General features: G+C 37.7%; 1 protein-coding gene across 6 annotated transcripts in view; it reads left to right on the forward strand.

Moving 5' to 3' along the window:
• Positions 1-16,391, forward strand: part of UBR5 (ubiquitin protein ligase E3 component n-recognin 5) — an 89,254-nt gene extending 72,863 nt beyond the window's left edge. For all 6 annotated transcript variants that reach the window (XM_084218156.1, XM_084218157.1, XM_084218159.1 and 3 more), the window contains 18 exons: positions 742-815; positions 2,637-2,809; positions 2,909-3,022; positions 3,576-3,796; positions 4,432-4,552; positions 4,664-4,762; positions 5,031-5,274; positions 5,860-5,971; positions 6,495-6,639; positions 6,927-7,057; positions 7,942-8,002; positions 8,288-8,463; positions 8,836-8,920; positions 9,821-9,976; positions 10,358-10,471; positions 11,756-11,900; positions 12,480-12,565; positions 13,661-16,391. In XM_084218156.1, the coding sequence (XP_084074282.1) occupies positions 742-815; positions 2,637-2,809; positions 2,909-3,022; positions 3,576-3,796; positions 4,432-4,552; positions 4,664-4,762; positions 5,031-5,274; positions 5,860-5,971; positions 6,495-6,639; positions 6,927-7,057; positions 7,942-8,002; positions 8,288-8,463; positions 8,836-8,920; positions 9,821-9,976; positions 10,358-10,471; positions 11,756-11,900; positions 12,480-12,565; positions 13,661-13,873 (2,470 nt within the window). In that variant the 3' untranslated portion in view covers positions 13,874-16,391. The remainder of the gene's footprint in view (positions 1-741; positions 816-2,636; positions 2,810-2,908; positions 3,023-3,575; positions 3,797-4,431; positions 4,553-4,663; positions 4,763-5,030; positions 5,275-5,859; positions 5,972-6,494; positions 6,640-6,926; positions 7,058-7,941; positions 8,003-8,287; positions 8,464-8,835; positions 8,921-9,820; positions 9,977-10,357; positions 10,472-11,755; positions 11,901-12,479; positions 12,566-13,660) is intronic.
• The last annotated feature ends 55 nt before the right edge of the window (positions 16,392-16,446 follow it).

Raw genomic sequence — 16,446 nt, forward strand, 5'->3', positions numbered from 1 at the left:
GTAGTTATAGCCACAGCTTTAACCCTTACATACTTTCAGAAGCTGCTTTAAAAAAAAAAAAATCATGTACTGAAACCTGTCAAATAACTGTTCATAAAAGAATTGGGAAATTTGCATGAAATGCTTTTAAAACTGTAAAGGCCTAGACCTTTTCAATTAAAAGTGAGTGGTTCAAACAGTTGCTTTGATTAGATGACATATTAGTAATCTGAGTAAAATGAATTTTATCAGTCTTCATCTAGTTTCAGAACACGTTTCACAATGCATAAACTGCCAGAAATTAATACTAATCTAAGTTCTTGACAGACAGTAGTACAATATAGTGAAATCAAGTTTTTTAATGTGCAGCTTGCAGACCCTTCTGGAACTACATCAGTGAGATTATTTTTAAATTTTGAAATAGTATTCACTTGCATATTTCTTCCAATAATGCAGTGTTCCTAGGATTTTATATTGATACAGTGTTTAAAACCAAGTATCACTGCCCAAAGCTGTAACTTTTAAGATCAAAAGTGGTGGGTGGCTCTAAGGGTAACTGTGTGAGTGATGTAGTGAGTATGTAATGACAAGTCCTCTACAGTGCTTCAGTTTTAGTTTTGTTTTTGTTATGTGTAACTCTTAAGTACTCTTCCTGATTATGCTACAGATATAGATGTTTGGCCTAATAATTTCTTCAAGATGACTGACTCTTTTTTATTTTCTTCTGTTTTGTTTTTGTTGTTTTGGGTGTTTTTTATTAAGAACTCGTGAGCTTTTGGAACTGGGTCTTGACAATGAAGATTCAGAACATGAAAATGATGATGATACCAATCAAAGTTAGTATACAAAAATTGACATAGTATACCAAAATGCCAGATTTTCTTAGTGCTTTTTCCCTTTAGCTAGCTGAGATTTTGAATAAATATAGCTGCTTGTATATGTAAAGTTGGGTTTAGTAAGATTTTCTTAGCATTGTTACTTTTACCAAGTTTCTTCTGCTGTTGCCTATTTTATTGCCTCACATTTCAGGGCCATCTTTTCATCTCTTTTCTCACTAAACTGCAGCATTTCTGCCCTTACCTACCATTTTATAATAAAATTTGAATCATAGTTAAACTGATCTTTTTGATGAAAATCTGCTGAAAACGGTAGAATATAGACTCCTACATACAGGGTAGGAGTGCCTGTTCAGTAAAGCTAGGTATAGTTGTCATGGTTTGAATACTGGCGCAATGCCAGTGCTCCCATGAAAATATATTTTCCCTAGTGTCTGCTGTGAGATGTGACCAGGAATAGACCAAAGCAGGCTCCAACTTAGGAATAAAGAAAAAAACTTTATTAACCTACAACTATATGTAAAAAGAAACACACACAGAACTCAGAATGAAAATCTTCCAAAAACATTCCTCCTCCTCCCTCCTCCCCACCAAATTTCCAACACATCACAGTAAGACAAAACCTTGGATTCTCAATTCAGTTACCATCCCTCAGATCACTAACTCTCAGTCCATCACCACCTTTTAGATAATCAATTCTCAGTTCATCAAGAAGATAAGAGTCCCTCTTGTACCATAGACTTCCCCAGGAAACACAGTTGAAACCTCTTGTGTTTCCATGTCACATGTGGCACCGCCCAGAGAACATTTGCCATCGTGACATCTTCCTTCCACGCCCAGTGCTCTCACCACTGCACATGGACCAGAGCTGCTCCTAGGGTTCCCCTTTTAAGGATGCTTTGCCCAGTTCCAAAAAAGGCACAGTCCCTCACTTTTGGGACACATGTTCCCCCCAAATTCACCCCCTGGGGCCGAGGGGTCCCGAGAACAGAGATCCTCTTCTTCTTCCCGGAGGGCACCACCACCACCCTCCTCACCTGTCGTCTCTGTTCACACCCTCCATCACATCACTGCACTCTCCTGGCTCTGAGTCACTGCCTCCCCCCTAAATGCAATTTCTGTGTCACAGGAAAAATGGGTCTGTCCATGGCTATACAAGAAAAGTCCAGCCAAAGGCCACTCCATCACCTCCTCCCACCTAGGATTCTTCTCAGCTTCTCTCGGACATCTTTCACTTGCACAAACTTGCATCACACTTACCCATTTCCTGCCATTCCATCTCTATCTTTCTTCTCATTCAACTCCAGGAGGATCAGCATTTGTAAGGTTTCCATTATCCAAGAAAAGAGTTAAAATCACAGGCTCTGCCTGTCTAGAACTCCCACGCCCTGGCCTACCTCACCCGACCACATGGCCTCCCCTCTCCCGCCCAGCCTGCAGCTGGGCAGGGCTCACCGACAGAACCCAAGAGCTTCCCCCTGGGAGTTCTCTGCTTTTAACCCCCTGTGTTTTCAGAGGCGTATCCATGTCCTCAGTGGCCACACCAGGTGCCAATAGTCAAATCTGAGCACCTACTGGTTTGACCACAGCATCCCAAAAAACTCACTTCCTCTCAAACCAGGACAATAGTAAAAAGAATAAAAACTGTAACTAAGCAAATGAGTAAAGATATCACATTTGCAGAAGCATCCTGTAGAAGTACTAAATTTGCAGAGATTCTCCTCTAGTCAGCTAGCTGAGAGGGAAGGTTATTAATTTTTGTCATTTTATACCCTTTGCTTTTATAACCGTGAAAGCTGATTTGAAATCTCTAATATTTAGGTGCTACACTCAACGACAAAGATGATGACACCCTCCCAGCAGAGACTGGCCAAAACCATCCATTTTTCAGACGGTCAGACTCTATGACATTCCTGGGCTGCATTCCACCCAATCCTTTTGAGGTTCCTCTGGCAGAGGCCATCCCCTTGGCAGACCAGCCACATCTATTACAGGTGACATCAGAGATGGTGTTTTGGAATAAAACTGCAGTTTGCTTTTTCATTCCTCACCGAAGTGTGTTATTGACCCAGAGCACTCTTGTTGCTTTTCAGCCAAATGCTCGCAAAGAGGATCTGTTTGGCCGACCCAGTCAGGGTCTGTACTCATCTTCTGCCAACAGTGGCAAGTGCTTAGTGGAAGTTACAGTGGATAGAAACTGCCTTGAGGTAATGTAAAACTTTATTATTTTAAACAATATGGTAATTTAAACTAGAACCTTCGTTCCTTAAAAAGACATTTTAATGTTTTCAGAGAGGATTTTATGTAGCTTTCAGAATAATAATTTAAAAGCTCAGTGCCTGTGAAAACTTGAAGTCTTAATGAAAAGTATGCTTAATATAGAAACGTGATTATTATTGACTTATAGGAGCTTTCAGATAATATTCTTAAATGCAGCAGCACAATTCTGAGTGAATTTTGGAATGCTAATTATATAATTATTTTTGATAAAAAGATTTAAATCTTCCTATAGTCCATCCAGTAGATTTGACTTACCTTCAGACTGAACATTAATTGGCAAGCATATGAAATGCAAACATACAGTGGGGAAAATAGGGGTTTTTTTCTATATTTATTGAAATTATTGAGGTCACTGTGTTTTAACAGGTCAATTACAGTGTTCACTTTTGTGTGACTTAAAATATACACCTATGAATATATGTGCTGAAAAAGCCTTCTAGTCTGCTTTGAAAGTGAAGGTAAATTTTACTTCTCCTTTAGGTTCTTCCAACTAAAATGTCTTACGCAGCCAACTTAAAAAATGTTATGAGCATGCAAAATCGGCAGAAGAAGGAAGGGGAAGAACAAAATGTGCCTACAGAAGAATCTGAGAGTTCAAAACCAGGGCCTTCAGCTCACGATCTTGCAGCACAACTGAAAAGCAGCTTGTTGGCAGAGATAGGATTGACAGAAAGTGAAGGGCCACCCCTCACATCTTTCAGGTAGCCGAGTTAAAAATTACATTTTGAAATATTACTGCTCTGCTAAATGGCTGTTTGGGACTCTGGAAAGTCTTTTTGAAATTAAAATGGGTAGCTTAATTTAGTTGGCATTTGTAGTTTGTGATTTGTAACTCTAAAGTGAATAGTTGAACAGTCTTCAAAGAGGTCTGTGCAAACTGTAGACAAATTCCTTTACTCCCTGACTTCCTGCTGCAGCCCTGTGATGTCCTGGGTAGCCAGGCTGAGCAGTTGGAATCCACAGCTTGCCACCTGTGTCGGGTGGGGCTGCCCACACTTAATGCAGTTATGTACTGACCTGTCCTCCCTTCCAATTACAGATATTTTAAACGAAATTAAGGCCTTGGTTGATGGGAGACCAGTAACAGTGCATACCACATAGCACCAAAAGTTACATGCTTTTGGGGTAATTACCCTTTGGAAGCAAGGCTTGTGTTTCTGCTGAAACTAAGCAGCTTCATGTGCTTTTGCGCACAGAATTAGTGTACTGTGTTGTTGTTTATCAGGAATAGAAAACTTAGTTGAATGCAGAGGGTAAGAAAAAGCTGAAGTACACAAAATGTGTCTGAAATTTAACTTGATTCCACATATCTGTAATTTTTTCTTCTTTTTGTCAGGCCTCAGTGTAGCTTCATGGGCATGGTTATTTCTCATGACATGTTGCTGGGACGTTGGCGCCTTTCTTTGGAGTTGTTTGGTAGAGTATTCATGGAAGATGTTGGAGCAGAGCCTGGATCGGTATGTATTTCTCAGTGTAAGGACACTTCCTCTTACAACTAAATTGTGACTCTCCCTAATTATTCTGATTTGGGTTTTTTTTTTGTTTGTTTGTTTTTTTTAAATTTTTAGATCTTGACTGAATTAGGTGGCTTCGAAGTAAAGGAATCAAAATTCCGCAGGGAGATGGAAAAACTTAGAAACCAGCAATCGAGGGATTTAACATTGGAGGTAAAAAATGTTAGTTTATCTTTGAATAGACTTTCATTAAAAGTTGAATTATTATAGTAACTTGATAGGAAAATTTGTATTTCAGAGTCTGTAGGCAGGTGTCTTAAATCATACTTTGTGAGTTCTGTTGCGATTACTCTGTAATTTTTCCCAGTCTGATTGTTATTTTTTGAATCCGTGCAGCAGTGTCCAGAAATCTGTTGTGAAGCTGAAAGTCTCTTAGAATGATAGCTGGTAAAGAAAGAAATTTTTTTGTATTTTTTACTAGGTTGATCGAGACAGAGATCTTCTGATTCAGCAGACCATGCGGCAGCTGAACAATCATTTTGGCCGCAGGTGTGCTACCACACCGATGGCTGTACACAGAGTGAAAGTTACTTTTAAGGATGAGCCCGGAGAAGGCAGCGGTGTAGCACGAAGCTTTTATACTGCTATTGCACAGGCTTTTCTGTCAAATGAGAAACTGCCAAATTTAGATTGCATTCAGAATGCCAACAAAGGTACCCATACAAGTAAGTGACGCACAGCAGTTAATCTATAGAAAATATTAATAAAAACCTTGGGTGCTTTATTTACATAGAAATACATGGCCTTGTGCCAGAGACATCTCTTGTTAGCTCAGCCCAGAATCCATAAAAATCATGCATTAGTTCTTGGGAGCAAGGAAGTGGCTTTCCACCCCATCTCCCCCTACCCTTTTAGAAACAGGAACTTCTTGTTTTTCTTGCAATAGGAGTCTCCTTTAGATGTGCTCAGATTTTTCAATGTCCTTCTCTCCAGCAGGTAATAATTGTCAAGATTTTAGCTACTAAGAGCTTAATATGTTTTATTATGGCTACTCCATCTGACTTGCCACAAACACATTTTAGTGTTTTTGAAAATATATGTAAACTCTGAAAGTATTTTATAATTTTTAAGTTGGTGGAAACACTTCAGGTCCTTTCTTAAGTTTGGCTGAACCCAATTACTGCTTGAAGTGGTTCTGTCTCACTGATGTCTGTCAAACTCTTCTAAACCTTAGTCTTCCTTACACTGAAACTCAGATAGGAGAGAGAAATATAAAGATGTTTAAGTTTATGAGGTTTTTTGCCCTTCAGGTCTGATGCAGAGATTGCGAAATAGGGGAGAGAGAGATCGGGAAAGGGAGCGAGAGAGAGAAATGCGGAGAAGTAGTGGCTTGCGAACTGGTTCTCGGAGAGATAGGGATAGGTAAGTGATAATCTTTGTCTTGATGAAGATATTTTGTCAAATAGAGTAATTGCCTTGGATATTGTCAGGAAAGATACTTTTAGTTCCTCCAGTTAAAGGAGTCTCTTTCAGGAGTGATTTGCAGGGTAATTTCTTGAAATTCGGTCTCAAGTTTTAATTCTTTAAAGAATTGTTATGCTTACTTTATCATTAATAGGTTATGTCTCCACCACAGGCCATCAGTTTCTTCTGCTAAAACAATAACAAAAACCTGTGTACTAGAATTAAATTGTGAGGTAGTTTAGAATCAACAATGGCATTGGTGGCATGTGACTGCTGTATCCAAAACACAAGTAATGCTAAAATCTCTGGTTTATTTTGATTCTCTCTTTCTGATTCATTCTCTCCAAGCAGCTATGAGCAACACTACTATTCCAGCAGTAAAGCTAATGCTAATATCAATCTGTGTGCAAATAATATTGTTCCCAGAGGATTTTTGAATTTTTCCTCTGAAATGAGTACAAACTGCTCTGATTATCTTAAGGGACTTCAGAAGACAACTGTCCATTGACACACGGCCTTTTAGACCAGCATCAGAAGGAAATCCCAGTGATGACCCTGACCCTCTCCCAGCACACAGACAAGCCCTTGGAGAACGGCTCTACCCTCGAGTGCAAGCAATGCAACCAGTAAGACTTCCCTAACACACTTAGTGATTTTTCTTGTCATCTTGTCATGTAAAAATTTATTTTCTTATCCATAATTGAAATAATTGAAAAATAATTGATAGTATTCAAACATGTAAGACTGATTTTATTTTTAATTTTGTTGAGATTTTGTTTCTCCAATTTTTTTTTTAGCTTAGGCAGTATCTTGTAATGCATTCTTTTTAAAATACCAAAACTTTCATAAGACTGTATTTGAAAATGAGAGAACTGGAGGAGAATAGTAAGACCTATCACTCCTCTATCCCCAGGCATTTGCAAGTAAAATCACAGGAATGTTGTTGGAATTGTCTCCTGCTCAGCTGCTTCTGTTACTTGCTAGTGAAGATTCTCTTAGAGCAAGAGTTGATGAAGCAATGGAACTCATTATTGCACATGGCAGGTAAAGTACCAAAAGTGAGAACTGATTTTGTAGCCAAAGCACTTGTACTGTTCACCATCTAACTCCAGTACATGCACCTTATTTCTTGATAGTCTAGATATTTTTCTCTGGACAAGTGACTTTTTGGCTTTGGTTTAATCTATTCTGACTGGTTTCAGAATATGACAGTTATTGAGAGCAGCCCTGCTGAGAAGGACTTGATGGGTGCTGGTGGATGAGAAACTGGACATGAGCTGGCCATGCAATGTGCCAGATGTGTTCTGGGCTGCATCACAAACAGCGTGGCCAGCAGGTTGAGGGAGAGGATTCCACCCCTCAGGCGAGACCCCACCTGCACTGCTGCATCCAGCTCAGGGGTCCCCAGCACAGGAAGGACATGGACCTGTTGGAGCAAGTGATGAGGAGGTCACCAAGATGATCAGAAGAATGGAGTACCTCTCTTATGAAAAAAGGCTGAGAGAACTGGGGTTGTTCAGCATGGAAAAGAGAAAGCTTATGGGTGACCTAATTGTGACCTTCCAGTCCCTGAAGGGACACAGCAAAAAAATGGCGAGGGACTTTATACAAGAGCATGTAGTGACTGTTCAAGGGGAATGGCTTCAAACTGAAAGAGAGCAGGTTTAGATTAGAAAACAAGAAGAAATTCTTTACTGTGAGGATAGTAAAGCACTGCAGCAGGTTACCCAGAGAAGCTGTAGATCCCTGGAGGTGATCAAGGCCAGGCTGGGGCTCTGAGCAACTTGCTCTAGAGGAAAGTATCACTGCCCACAGCAAGGGGGCTGGAACTAGATGATCTTCAAGGTCCCTTTCTAACCTAAACCATTCTGTCATTCTGTGAGTCTGTGATGGTGAAATGAAATCTGCCTTTTTATTCCCTTCTCAAGGGAGAACGGTGCTGACAGTATATTGGATCTTGGATTGCTAGACTCTTCAGATAAAGTTCAGGTAATGACCTGTTGCACAAAATTTATGTAAGATTCACTTTTATCTGTTGATTTTAAAACTGGAAGCAATCGGAAGCTTTATCATGCAAGACAAAGTTCTGTTTAATCATTTTGTTTTGAAAGGATTAAAAGTAATTAGTCAAAAGTAAAAAATGTCATCATTAGGAAATATCACAGGAATTCTTAACCAATGGGACCTGAATCTTTGGGTCCTGTAGCAAATAGCTTGATGTATGTCAGTAACTAGAATTAAGTGTATTAATTGCTGTTTTGACTTTCAAACCAGGAAAACAGGAAACGCCATGGATCCAGCCGCAGTGTGGTAGATATGGAGTTAGACGATACCGATGATGGGGATGATAATGCACCGCTTTTCTACCAGCCTGGAAAACGAGGATTTTATACACCAAGACCTGGTAAAAACACAGAAGCAAGGCTGAATTGTTTCCGAAACATTGGCAGGTATTCTACCATTAACTTTTTAGTCTGAAAAAATGTAAAAGGCAGTCATACACAATACTTGGGAGAGTACCAATGATCCAAGCTGGGAAAAACTTTTTTTTTTTAAAAGTGGTCTCTATTTCTCACATTGAGCCTAATTAGGGGGGAATTTGCATATGTCAACTTAAAGTTTCTTTTCCTGTTAAATTTTAATTTTTTATCTTTCTTTTTTTCAATTATGTATGCCCATGATTTTTATTTGTGGCCAATACATTTGGAAAGCTGGCTCCAGCTTAGTTCTTAGCATATTAGAACTCTTGAATGTGAGTTTGCTGAAAGATCTCTAGTGTAATTTCTGCTGTACCAAAACCAACTCCAAACATATTTTTTCAGAATCCTAGGATTGTGCTTGTTGCAGAATGAACTATGTCCTATCACGTTAAATAGACACGTAATCAAAGTTCTGCTTGGCAGAAAGGTAAGTTGAAGATACAAATTTTAATTTCCTGTAATTACTTAAAACCTCATCCATAAAACTGGCTTTTCCCCCTAACCAGATATGTATTAACTAGCTGAGCAGATACTGGAACTGTATGGAGGTCTTTAATTTGAGGACTGTTAATTTTTTCGTTTGCTAGAGTTTGAACAGAGTAGATGTACTAGAAGTCAGGTATTTGTAATGATTTGTAATAGGTTAGCCTTCAACTCTCTTCAGAAACTACATACTGTCTGTGCTTTTTTCTTCCTGAGATTTAGAAATGATAGTGTTAGACTATACTCATCAATAGCTTAGAGAAAAGCATTTTTCTGGATATTTGAGAGAGCTCATGGAATTAATTTGTAATTAAAATTTTGTCTCAGGGGTAGGTATAATTTAATTCAGAGCAATAATAAAAAATTATTTAAACTTTTGATCACAACTGCTACCCTGGCTCAGTAAAATCTAATCATATACTGCACTTTTGATGCATTAGTCAATGGCATTGTAAGTTCTGTCTGATTCAGCAAACTTAAACCAAGGTTTGTTACTACTGGTCTTTCCTTAAATTCACTCTTGATCACATAATCAGTTACCCAACATAGTATAATCTTCAATGAAAAAGAGTTAATGGGAGAAATGGCTTTTAAATACCTCCTGGTGTCTTCCAAGAGTGATTGCCTTTTAAATATTCTCTTAAGGTTTTTCTTGTTCAATATGTATTCCTTCCAGTATTCCAATGTACCTTCTAAAGCAGACTGAAAATTGGAGTTTTAACTGCATTTATTTCTGTGCATTTGTATCTTTTGTTGCTAGTGCATAGATCTGGCACAGGTCACATAATTTTGAAAACATTCTTAAACACCTGTTATGTTTCAAACTTCTGTCCTTTTTTAATAGGTGAACTGGCACGACTTCGCTTTTTTCGATCCGGTTATGTATGAAAGCCTTCGGCAGCTTATCCTCGCGTCACAGAGTACAGATGCTGATGCAGTGTTTGCAGCAATGGATTTAGCCTTTGCAATTGACCTGTGTAAGGAGGAAGGTGGAGGCCAGGTATGCATGGCTAAACTTGTGGCTCTGTAGTTTCAGAGTTTGACAACTTATGCAGGGTGTAGTATGCACATAATCTAGGCTCTTCTCAGATGGCAGATAAAACATTTTATTCTTCTTGGAGTCAGTGCAGTGTTCTTAAGATATTGAAGCCTGGATTTTTTTTTTTTGGAAATGATCTAGAGCCTACCATAGACCCTGGCAACCAAGTCAATCCTAGGGAATCTGGAAAGCTAACCTGTAATAATGAATTTTACTTGAGTTTGGAGGTATATTGAGCAATAAATCGCTCTGCTGCGTACTGTGGTGGTTGTAATAGTCTCATTTCTTTTATATCCCTTTTCTTCTCCCCCTTTTTAAATGTTCCTTATTTCTTTGCCATAGGTTGAACTTATTTCCAATGGTGTAAATATACCAGTCACTCCTCAGAATGTATATGAGTATGTCCGGAAATATGCAGAACACCGAATGTTGGTAGTAGCTGAGCAGCCTCTACATGTAAGTCTTTAAGTGGAGTTTTTTTAAAAAAAAGAAAAAAAAATCTGTCATTTTCCCATCAGTTAATTATTCTTCTCATTGTGGTGTTGCTGATCAGGTTACTTTAAAGTCTTGACAGCTTGATTAAAAGTATTTAATTATTTGTGTAGTTGTATAGATGTTTATGCAGTACTGTGAAGACTGAGTGAGTAATTTATTTTATCAAATGAAAGATCATTTATTTTATTGTGGGTCTCATTGGTTAAATATATATGCTTATTTCTTGAGCTCAAATGGCACAAATCCTCTTGAAATTTTGGCTTTGTATTTGGCAGCTACTTTGTTCTTAATAATTTATTACCTTTGATTTGTTTGCATCCTTGTTCTAAGGAAAAAACATTTATAAAACCACTTATACTAGCCTGGCAAGAAACGTAAAAATTGACTAGAAAACCATATTAAAAATTATTTGTTTTTTTAAGCCCTTGTCAAATCACACAGAATAATATATTTTTGTAGACAGTTAATGAGGACCAGTTTGTCATGGTGCTACATCTAAATTTTGTTGCTTGTGCTCATTGTGGTTTCCTGCGGCATATGTGAGATAGGGGAGCAGGCCAGATTACCTCTGTGCAGCTGAGGTCCAAATTCTCACAGAAAAAACATGTTCCTGGAATTAAGATACTTGATCTCCATGTCTGCATATATTACTATTTAGACTCTTGTTTATTTTAAGAGTTGAAAACCCTTACACTTGTATTCATTTTGAAATTTCCTAAAGCAAATTGATTCATAGTATTCCATTTTGAATAGGGAATTTCCTATCTTTTCAGGATATTACTTATATAGGATATCTGTGTATGTGTATCTCTGTGTGTAATATTTTTGAAGCAGAGTTGGCGTGTGTCTGAGGAAGCAAAGTAAAAGGAACATTCAAGATGCGTGGTTTTGTTTGTTTGTTTTGTTTTTGTTTGTTTTTAATTCTCATCAAATTCAGCGCAGCTTAGCAAAATACCTGAACATTTTAGCATTAAAAGAGTTCATGTGCTTCTGCTCCTGGTGAAATACTAGCTCAAACCAGTACTTCTTTCTTTTGCTCTAGTAGGTAGGGTTTAAAAATTGGTGCAGTTCTTTGTTTCAGAAGATTTGCATCTCAGATGATAAAGCTTTAAAAGAAAATAACAGCTCAGAGAATAATGCATCTTGAGTTAAAGAGAATTTCACATGAAACTTTTGAGTAATGTGTTTAAAGTCAGTCTTAAAAGTTACAAGGTTACAATGTGCATTTTGTGGTTTTCACTTAAGGCAATGAGGAAGGGGCTCCTGGATGTACTTCCAAAGAATTCATTAGAAGATTTGACAGCAGAAGATTTCAGGCTTCTGGTAAATGGCTGTGGTGAAGTAAATGTGCAAATGCTAATCAGCTTTACCTCTTTCAATGATGAATCAGGTATGAAATAACTTAGTCATAAATAGAGTTGCAGGTGTAACTTAACACTGTTTTTTCTGTGTGGAGAAGTTACTAGCATTAAACTTGAACTAGTAAGTCTGCCATTAGTTAATAAGCCAGTGAAAGCTGTAATAGAATTATTACTTGGGATATTTTTTACATTCCTTAGAAAATATTTACCTTCAGTTAAGTGAGGGTGGAGAAAGCATGTTTTCCAACTTGACTGTCACTGGATGTTAGATACATGGATTGTATTACTGGTAGTATATCTTTCTTGTGAAAATTCTCTAGAAGTATAAATGCGATGGATGCAGGTTTCATGCTTCTTACATAATTTTGAAACTGCATTTAGTTGCAGTTGGGGTTTTTGGTAAGGAGGGAGGAGTGGGAGTGGTACTGAGTTATGTCAGTGTTGGCCTTGCATTCAAAGCTCTTCATTTTGAAATTACTGGTCTCCAGTAGCAGGACTTTATGAATGCAATTGTAGCTGAGATCCAACTTGCAGCACACATAAAACACATCTCTTAATGTTACTGTCCAGTGTAGCAACTGAACTGTGCACCTTGTTATTTCACACAGGAGAAAATGCTGAGAAGCTTTTGCAATTCAAGCGATGGTTTTGGTCCATAGTTGAGAAGATGAGTATGACAGAAAGACAAGATCTGGTAAGTTGTCCATTCCCATTGGAAACATGCAGGAAGAATTGGAATAAGTGGTGTCAATACTGTTCTTAACTGTGTCTACCTGCAGAGACTTTGTGAAGAGTTAAGGTAGCAGAGCAGGGTAGTAGGGTTGGGTAAGACTTGGTTCTGGAAACAACAGGTGTGAATACCAGACCTTCTTGTAACTGAAAGTAAGTGTGGTGTGGTGTTCTCCCTGTTCATAGGTCTCTTAGAGAAGCACAGTTTCGCTCTGCACAGTTGCTCTTAAGATGAGTAACTGGTTATTCAGCTGTGTTGTGAGCTGGTAGGGCTTTGAGGTCAGGTTCTCTTCATGCATCATCTACTCACCTGACTTCTGTGTATCCTGAGGGCAATGTGTGTCCTCTCTGTAAGATGTCAGGAATGATACCATGTCCTTCTCAAGGCCCTTTAGGAGTGAGGAGCTGATGAGAAGCATAAAAGAATAAGATACTGTTCAGGGGATTTTATTTTTAAAAACTTGCCTGTAAATTTTATTCATTGTACACACCTCTTAAAACGGTTTGTTTTTAACTTCCTACTCTGTAAGGTACTATCTCTCCCTTACAGTCTGCTAAAAGGAAACAAAGAGTACTCTGAAAAGTGCAAACCCTAGAGCAGGTTTTTCAAGGAGTGTCTATGCTTACACCTTGGTGGTGACTCAGTATTTCACACTTGAGATAATAAACCAAATACTCTCTGTTGCTCCCTTTTGTTTGTACCAGTACTACATCCTGTAGTCTCTGACTGGTTTGTGAGAAATTCCTGATTCGCTTTGTATTGATGGGCAGTCACCACCTGCCCTGATGGGTTTTTGGACATGCCGTTTACTGAGGATTTGCTGATACAGGATAATTTTGAGTGCTGCTTTTATCGGTTTTATGAATGAGCAGCTGATGAAGGGAAGTGAAGGAAGCTACTACAGAATAAAGTAGAATGACTGTGGAGTTCAGTTTGGCATATTGAAGAGAACATAGTATGATCAATCTTGCTGTAACAGTGCAGTTATTTTTTAACCTATCCTTACACAATTTGTAGGCAGTATGAATATTAATTTTAAACACTCTCTTCTTTTTTCAGGTTTACTTTTGGACCTCAAGTCCATCATTGCCTGCCAGTGAAGAGGGGTTCCAGCCTATGCCATCCATCACAATAAGGCCACCAGATGACCAACATCTTCCAACCGCAAACACGTGCATTTCTCGCCTTTATGTCCCACTCTATTCCTCTAAGCAGATTTTGAAACAAAAATTGTTACTCGCCATTAAGACCAAGAATTTTGGTTTTGTGTAGAGTATAAAAAGTGTGTATTGCTGTGTAATATTACTAGCTAAGTTTTGTAGATTTTTCCATTTGTCTATAAAAGTTTATGAAAGTTAATGCTGTCATACCCCTGGTGGTACTTCAGAGATTTAAATGCAAACATTCCTGTACTAAATTTGTAACATAAAGGCCTAAGGAGCACTAGCAATATGTGATTGCAACAGTTTGCTAGTCAATAACTCCTTTGCCTAACCCCAGCCAAAGATGACAGCAGAACAATATAATTTACACTGTGATTTATCTTTTTGCTGAGGGAAAATATGTAAAATGTTCTGAAAATTCACTGCTGCCTTTGTGGAAAGTGTTTCAGCAAAGGTTCTTGTATAGAGGGAGTAGGGAATTTCAAAATAAAAAATTAAGTATGTTCTGTGTTTTTAACTTTTTTTTATGGTGTTTAATTTGTGGTTGGCTGCAGTTGTGTATCATGTATATTGAACTTGTAAAAAGTTCCTGACAGCTCAGATCCCGGAGTTGGGATTGTTCACTTATGAAACCACTTCCATTGCAATTTTTGTTCTATTGCATTGAACTCTGGCACATCAGATACCATCACTAATATTTTGCATGTAATCTGTACCTTTAGTGGGTTTTTTTCCCTGTACATATTTGATGAGGCCAATGCACAGTATTTCATAGTTCACAATCAACATTTTTGTATCCTTGTTACAGTGAACAGACAGTCAGGAGATTGTTCCACTACCAGTTCTAACCCAACACTTGTACTACATTATCTAACTATGTAAACTCAGCCTGGGCACTTTCTGGTAACTGTAAAATGTTTATAAGATCATGATTATTGAAGATACATTTTTTGGAAAACTTTAATGTTCGTGAGCTGCTTAACTTCTTTTGTATCTAGCCTTTTTTTAAGTATCTTGTTACAGTTTTTTAATAAAGAAATTGCAGACAAAATACCAAGTCATACTGAAGAAACAATAGTTTTTATTTATTAAGCCATTTATACTTTAGGTAACAGCATACACTAAACATAGTTGGTCATTAAAAGTCTGAATTTTGTAGCTGAAAAAATTGACATGCAGAAGACACTTAGCCCACATTTTACAGTTAGCAGAGAATCCTGAAAGAAATGGGCCAGGCAACCCCTCCTTTTAACAGAATTGGTTTGAAGGAAAAGTGGCTTGTTCTGAAAAATCTCAAGGCAATTAGGTTAGAATAAAATTCTCAAGCTTCATTGTAGTGAGTTCTACTGTATGTTCACTTTTGAAGTGCTTGGTTAGTTTTGGGGAGGGCAGTCTTTGACCATGATCTAGGATTTCTTTTCCCTAAGGCTTGAGAGATTTTGGAGTTAGAAATTGATTGATGAAGAAAGGAGCTACTTTTTCTGTGTCAAAATAAATTTACAAAAGCTTAGCAAACTGAAATATTGAGGGGTGAGAACTTTTATGGTGGTGATGTTCTTCTTTCTTGCTTCTCCAACCCCATTAGTCCATGTTAATGATTTTTTTTTCCTCCCTTTTGTTGGGAAGAGTGGAAGTAATGTTCCATCCAAATCCTAGCAGAACTCACCTTTGCCAGAGCTCCTTTGGGTTTTCCTTTCTGTCAACTAGTTGTAGGATGATCAAAAGTTGTCTACATCTGATTTTCGAAAAAGCCTCTTCATTTATTTAGTTGCTATTAGTTGCTAAAGGTATGGAGTACAGTTGGTACCACAAATTCTGATCACCAGTTGCCAAATTGATGCTGAAAATCCTCTTTTCTAAATTAGGCAAATTGTTTCGGGCTTGTGTAGTTAAACTGCAGATAAATAAATAGATGTAAAATTATTTATGCAGGTAATAATACTTCCTCTAAATCGATCATCCTAGAAAAGGATAGTTTCAATGTATGAGGATTGGAGCTAGATTTCCTGTTGTGACCTCCAGTGTATCTTAAGTTCAAAGCTGATTTTACTATGCTAAAAAGAAAAAGCAGTACAGCCTCACAAATCTAGCTAGAGGTATTTTAGTATAGAGAAAATTTATGCTGGTATAGCTGTTCTCTTATACTAAGGAGGGTAAGTTACAAAGATACAAAGCAACCTTATGCCTGGCTATCAAACTGCTGTGATTATTTCCACTACCAAAACTGCCTCTAACTGAAATGTGCAAAGTTAGTAGAAAGCAACAAAAGAAACTGTTTAGAATAGGCATCAAAACTCCAGTCTGTAAAATAAAGCTCCCTCCCTCACAAAGCTTTGTGAGGCTTGATGTACTAAGAATTATCCAAGGCCCCTGGATGAAAGGCCATATATACATGTAAAGTACTGTGTATATATATATGTATTGTGTGTATATGTATATAAGTGTATGTGTATGTATAACATATAAATATATGTTATATGTATATATATTTCTGTATATAGATTAAGCATTTTTTAAGTCCTGTAATGTATAGCTAGACAAAAGTTATGCAGATAGCACAGTAGCTCACCATATATACACACACAAGGCATTCTGGTAAGCAGAGAGGGAATTTAGAATGATATATGCTGTCGTCATTGACTTGAAATATGTATGTAGCTTTATAAATAGCTTTTTTTCCTC

This window comes from Fringilla coelebs (assembly GCF_963513975.1).
Source record: "Fringilla coelebs genome assembly, chromosome: 1".
Classification (NCBI taxonomy): Eukaryota; Metazoa; Chordata; class Aves; order Passeriformes; family Fringillidae; genus Fringilla; species Fringilla coelebs.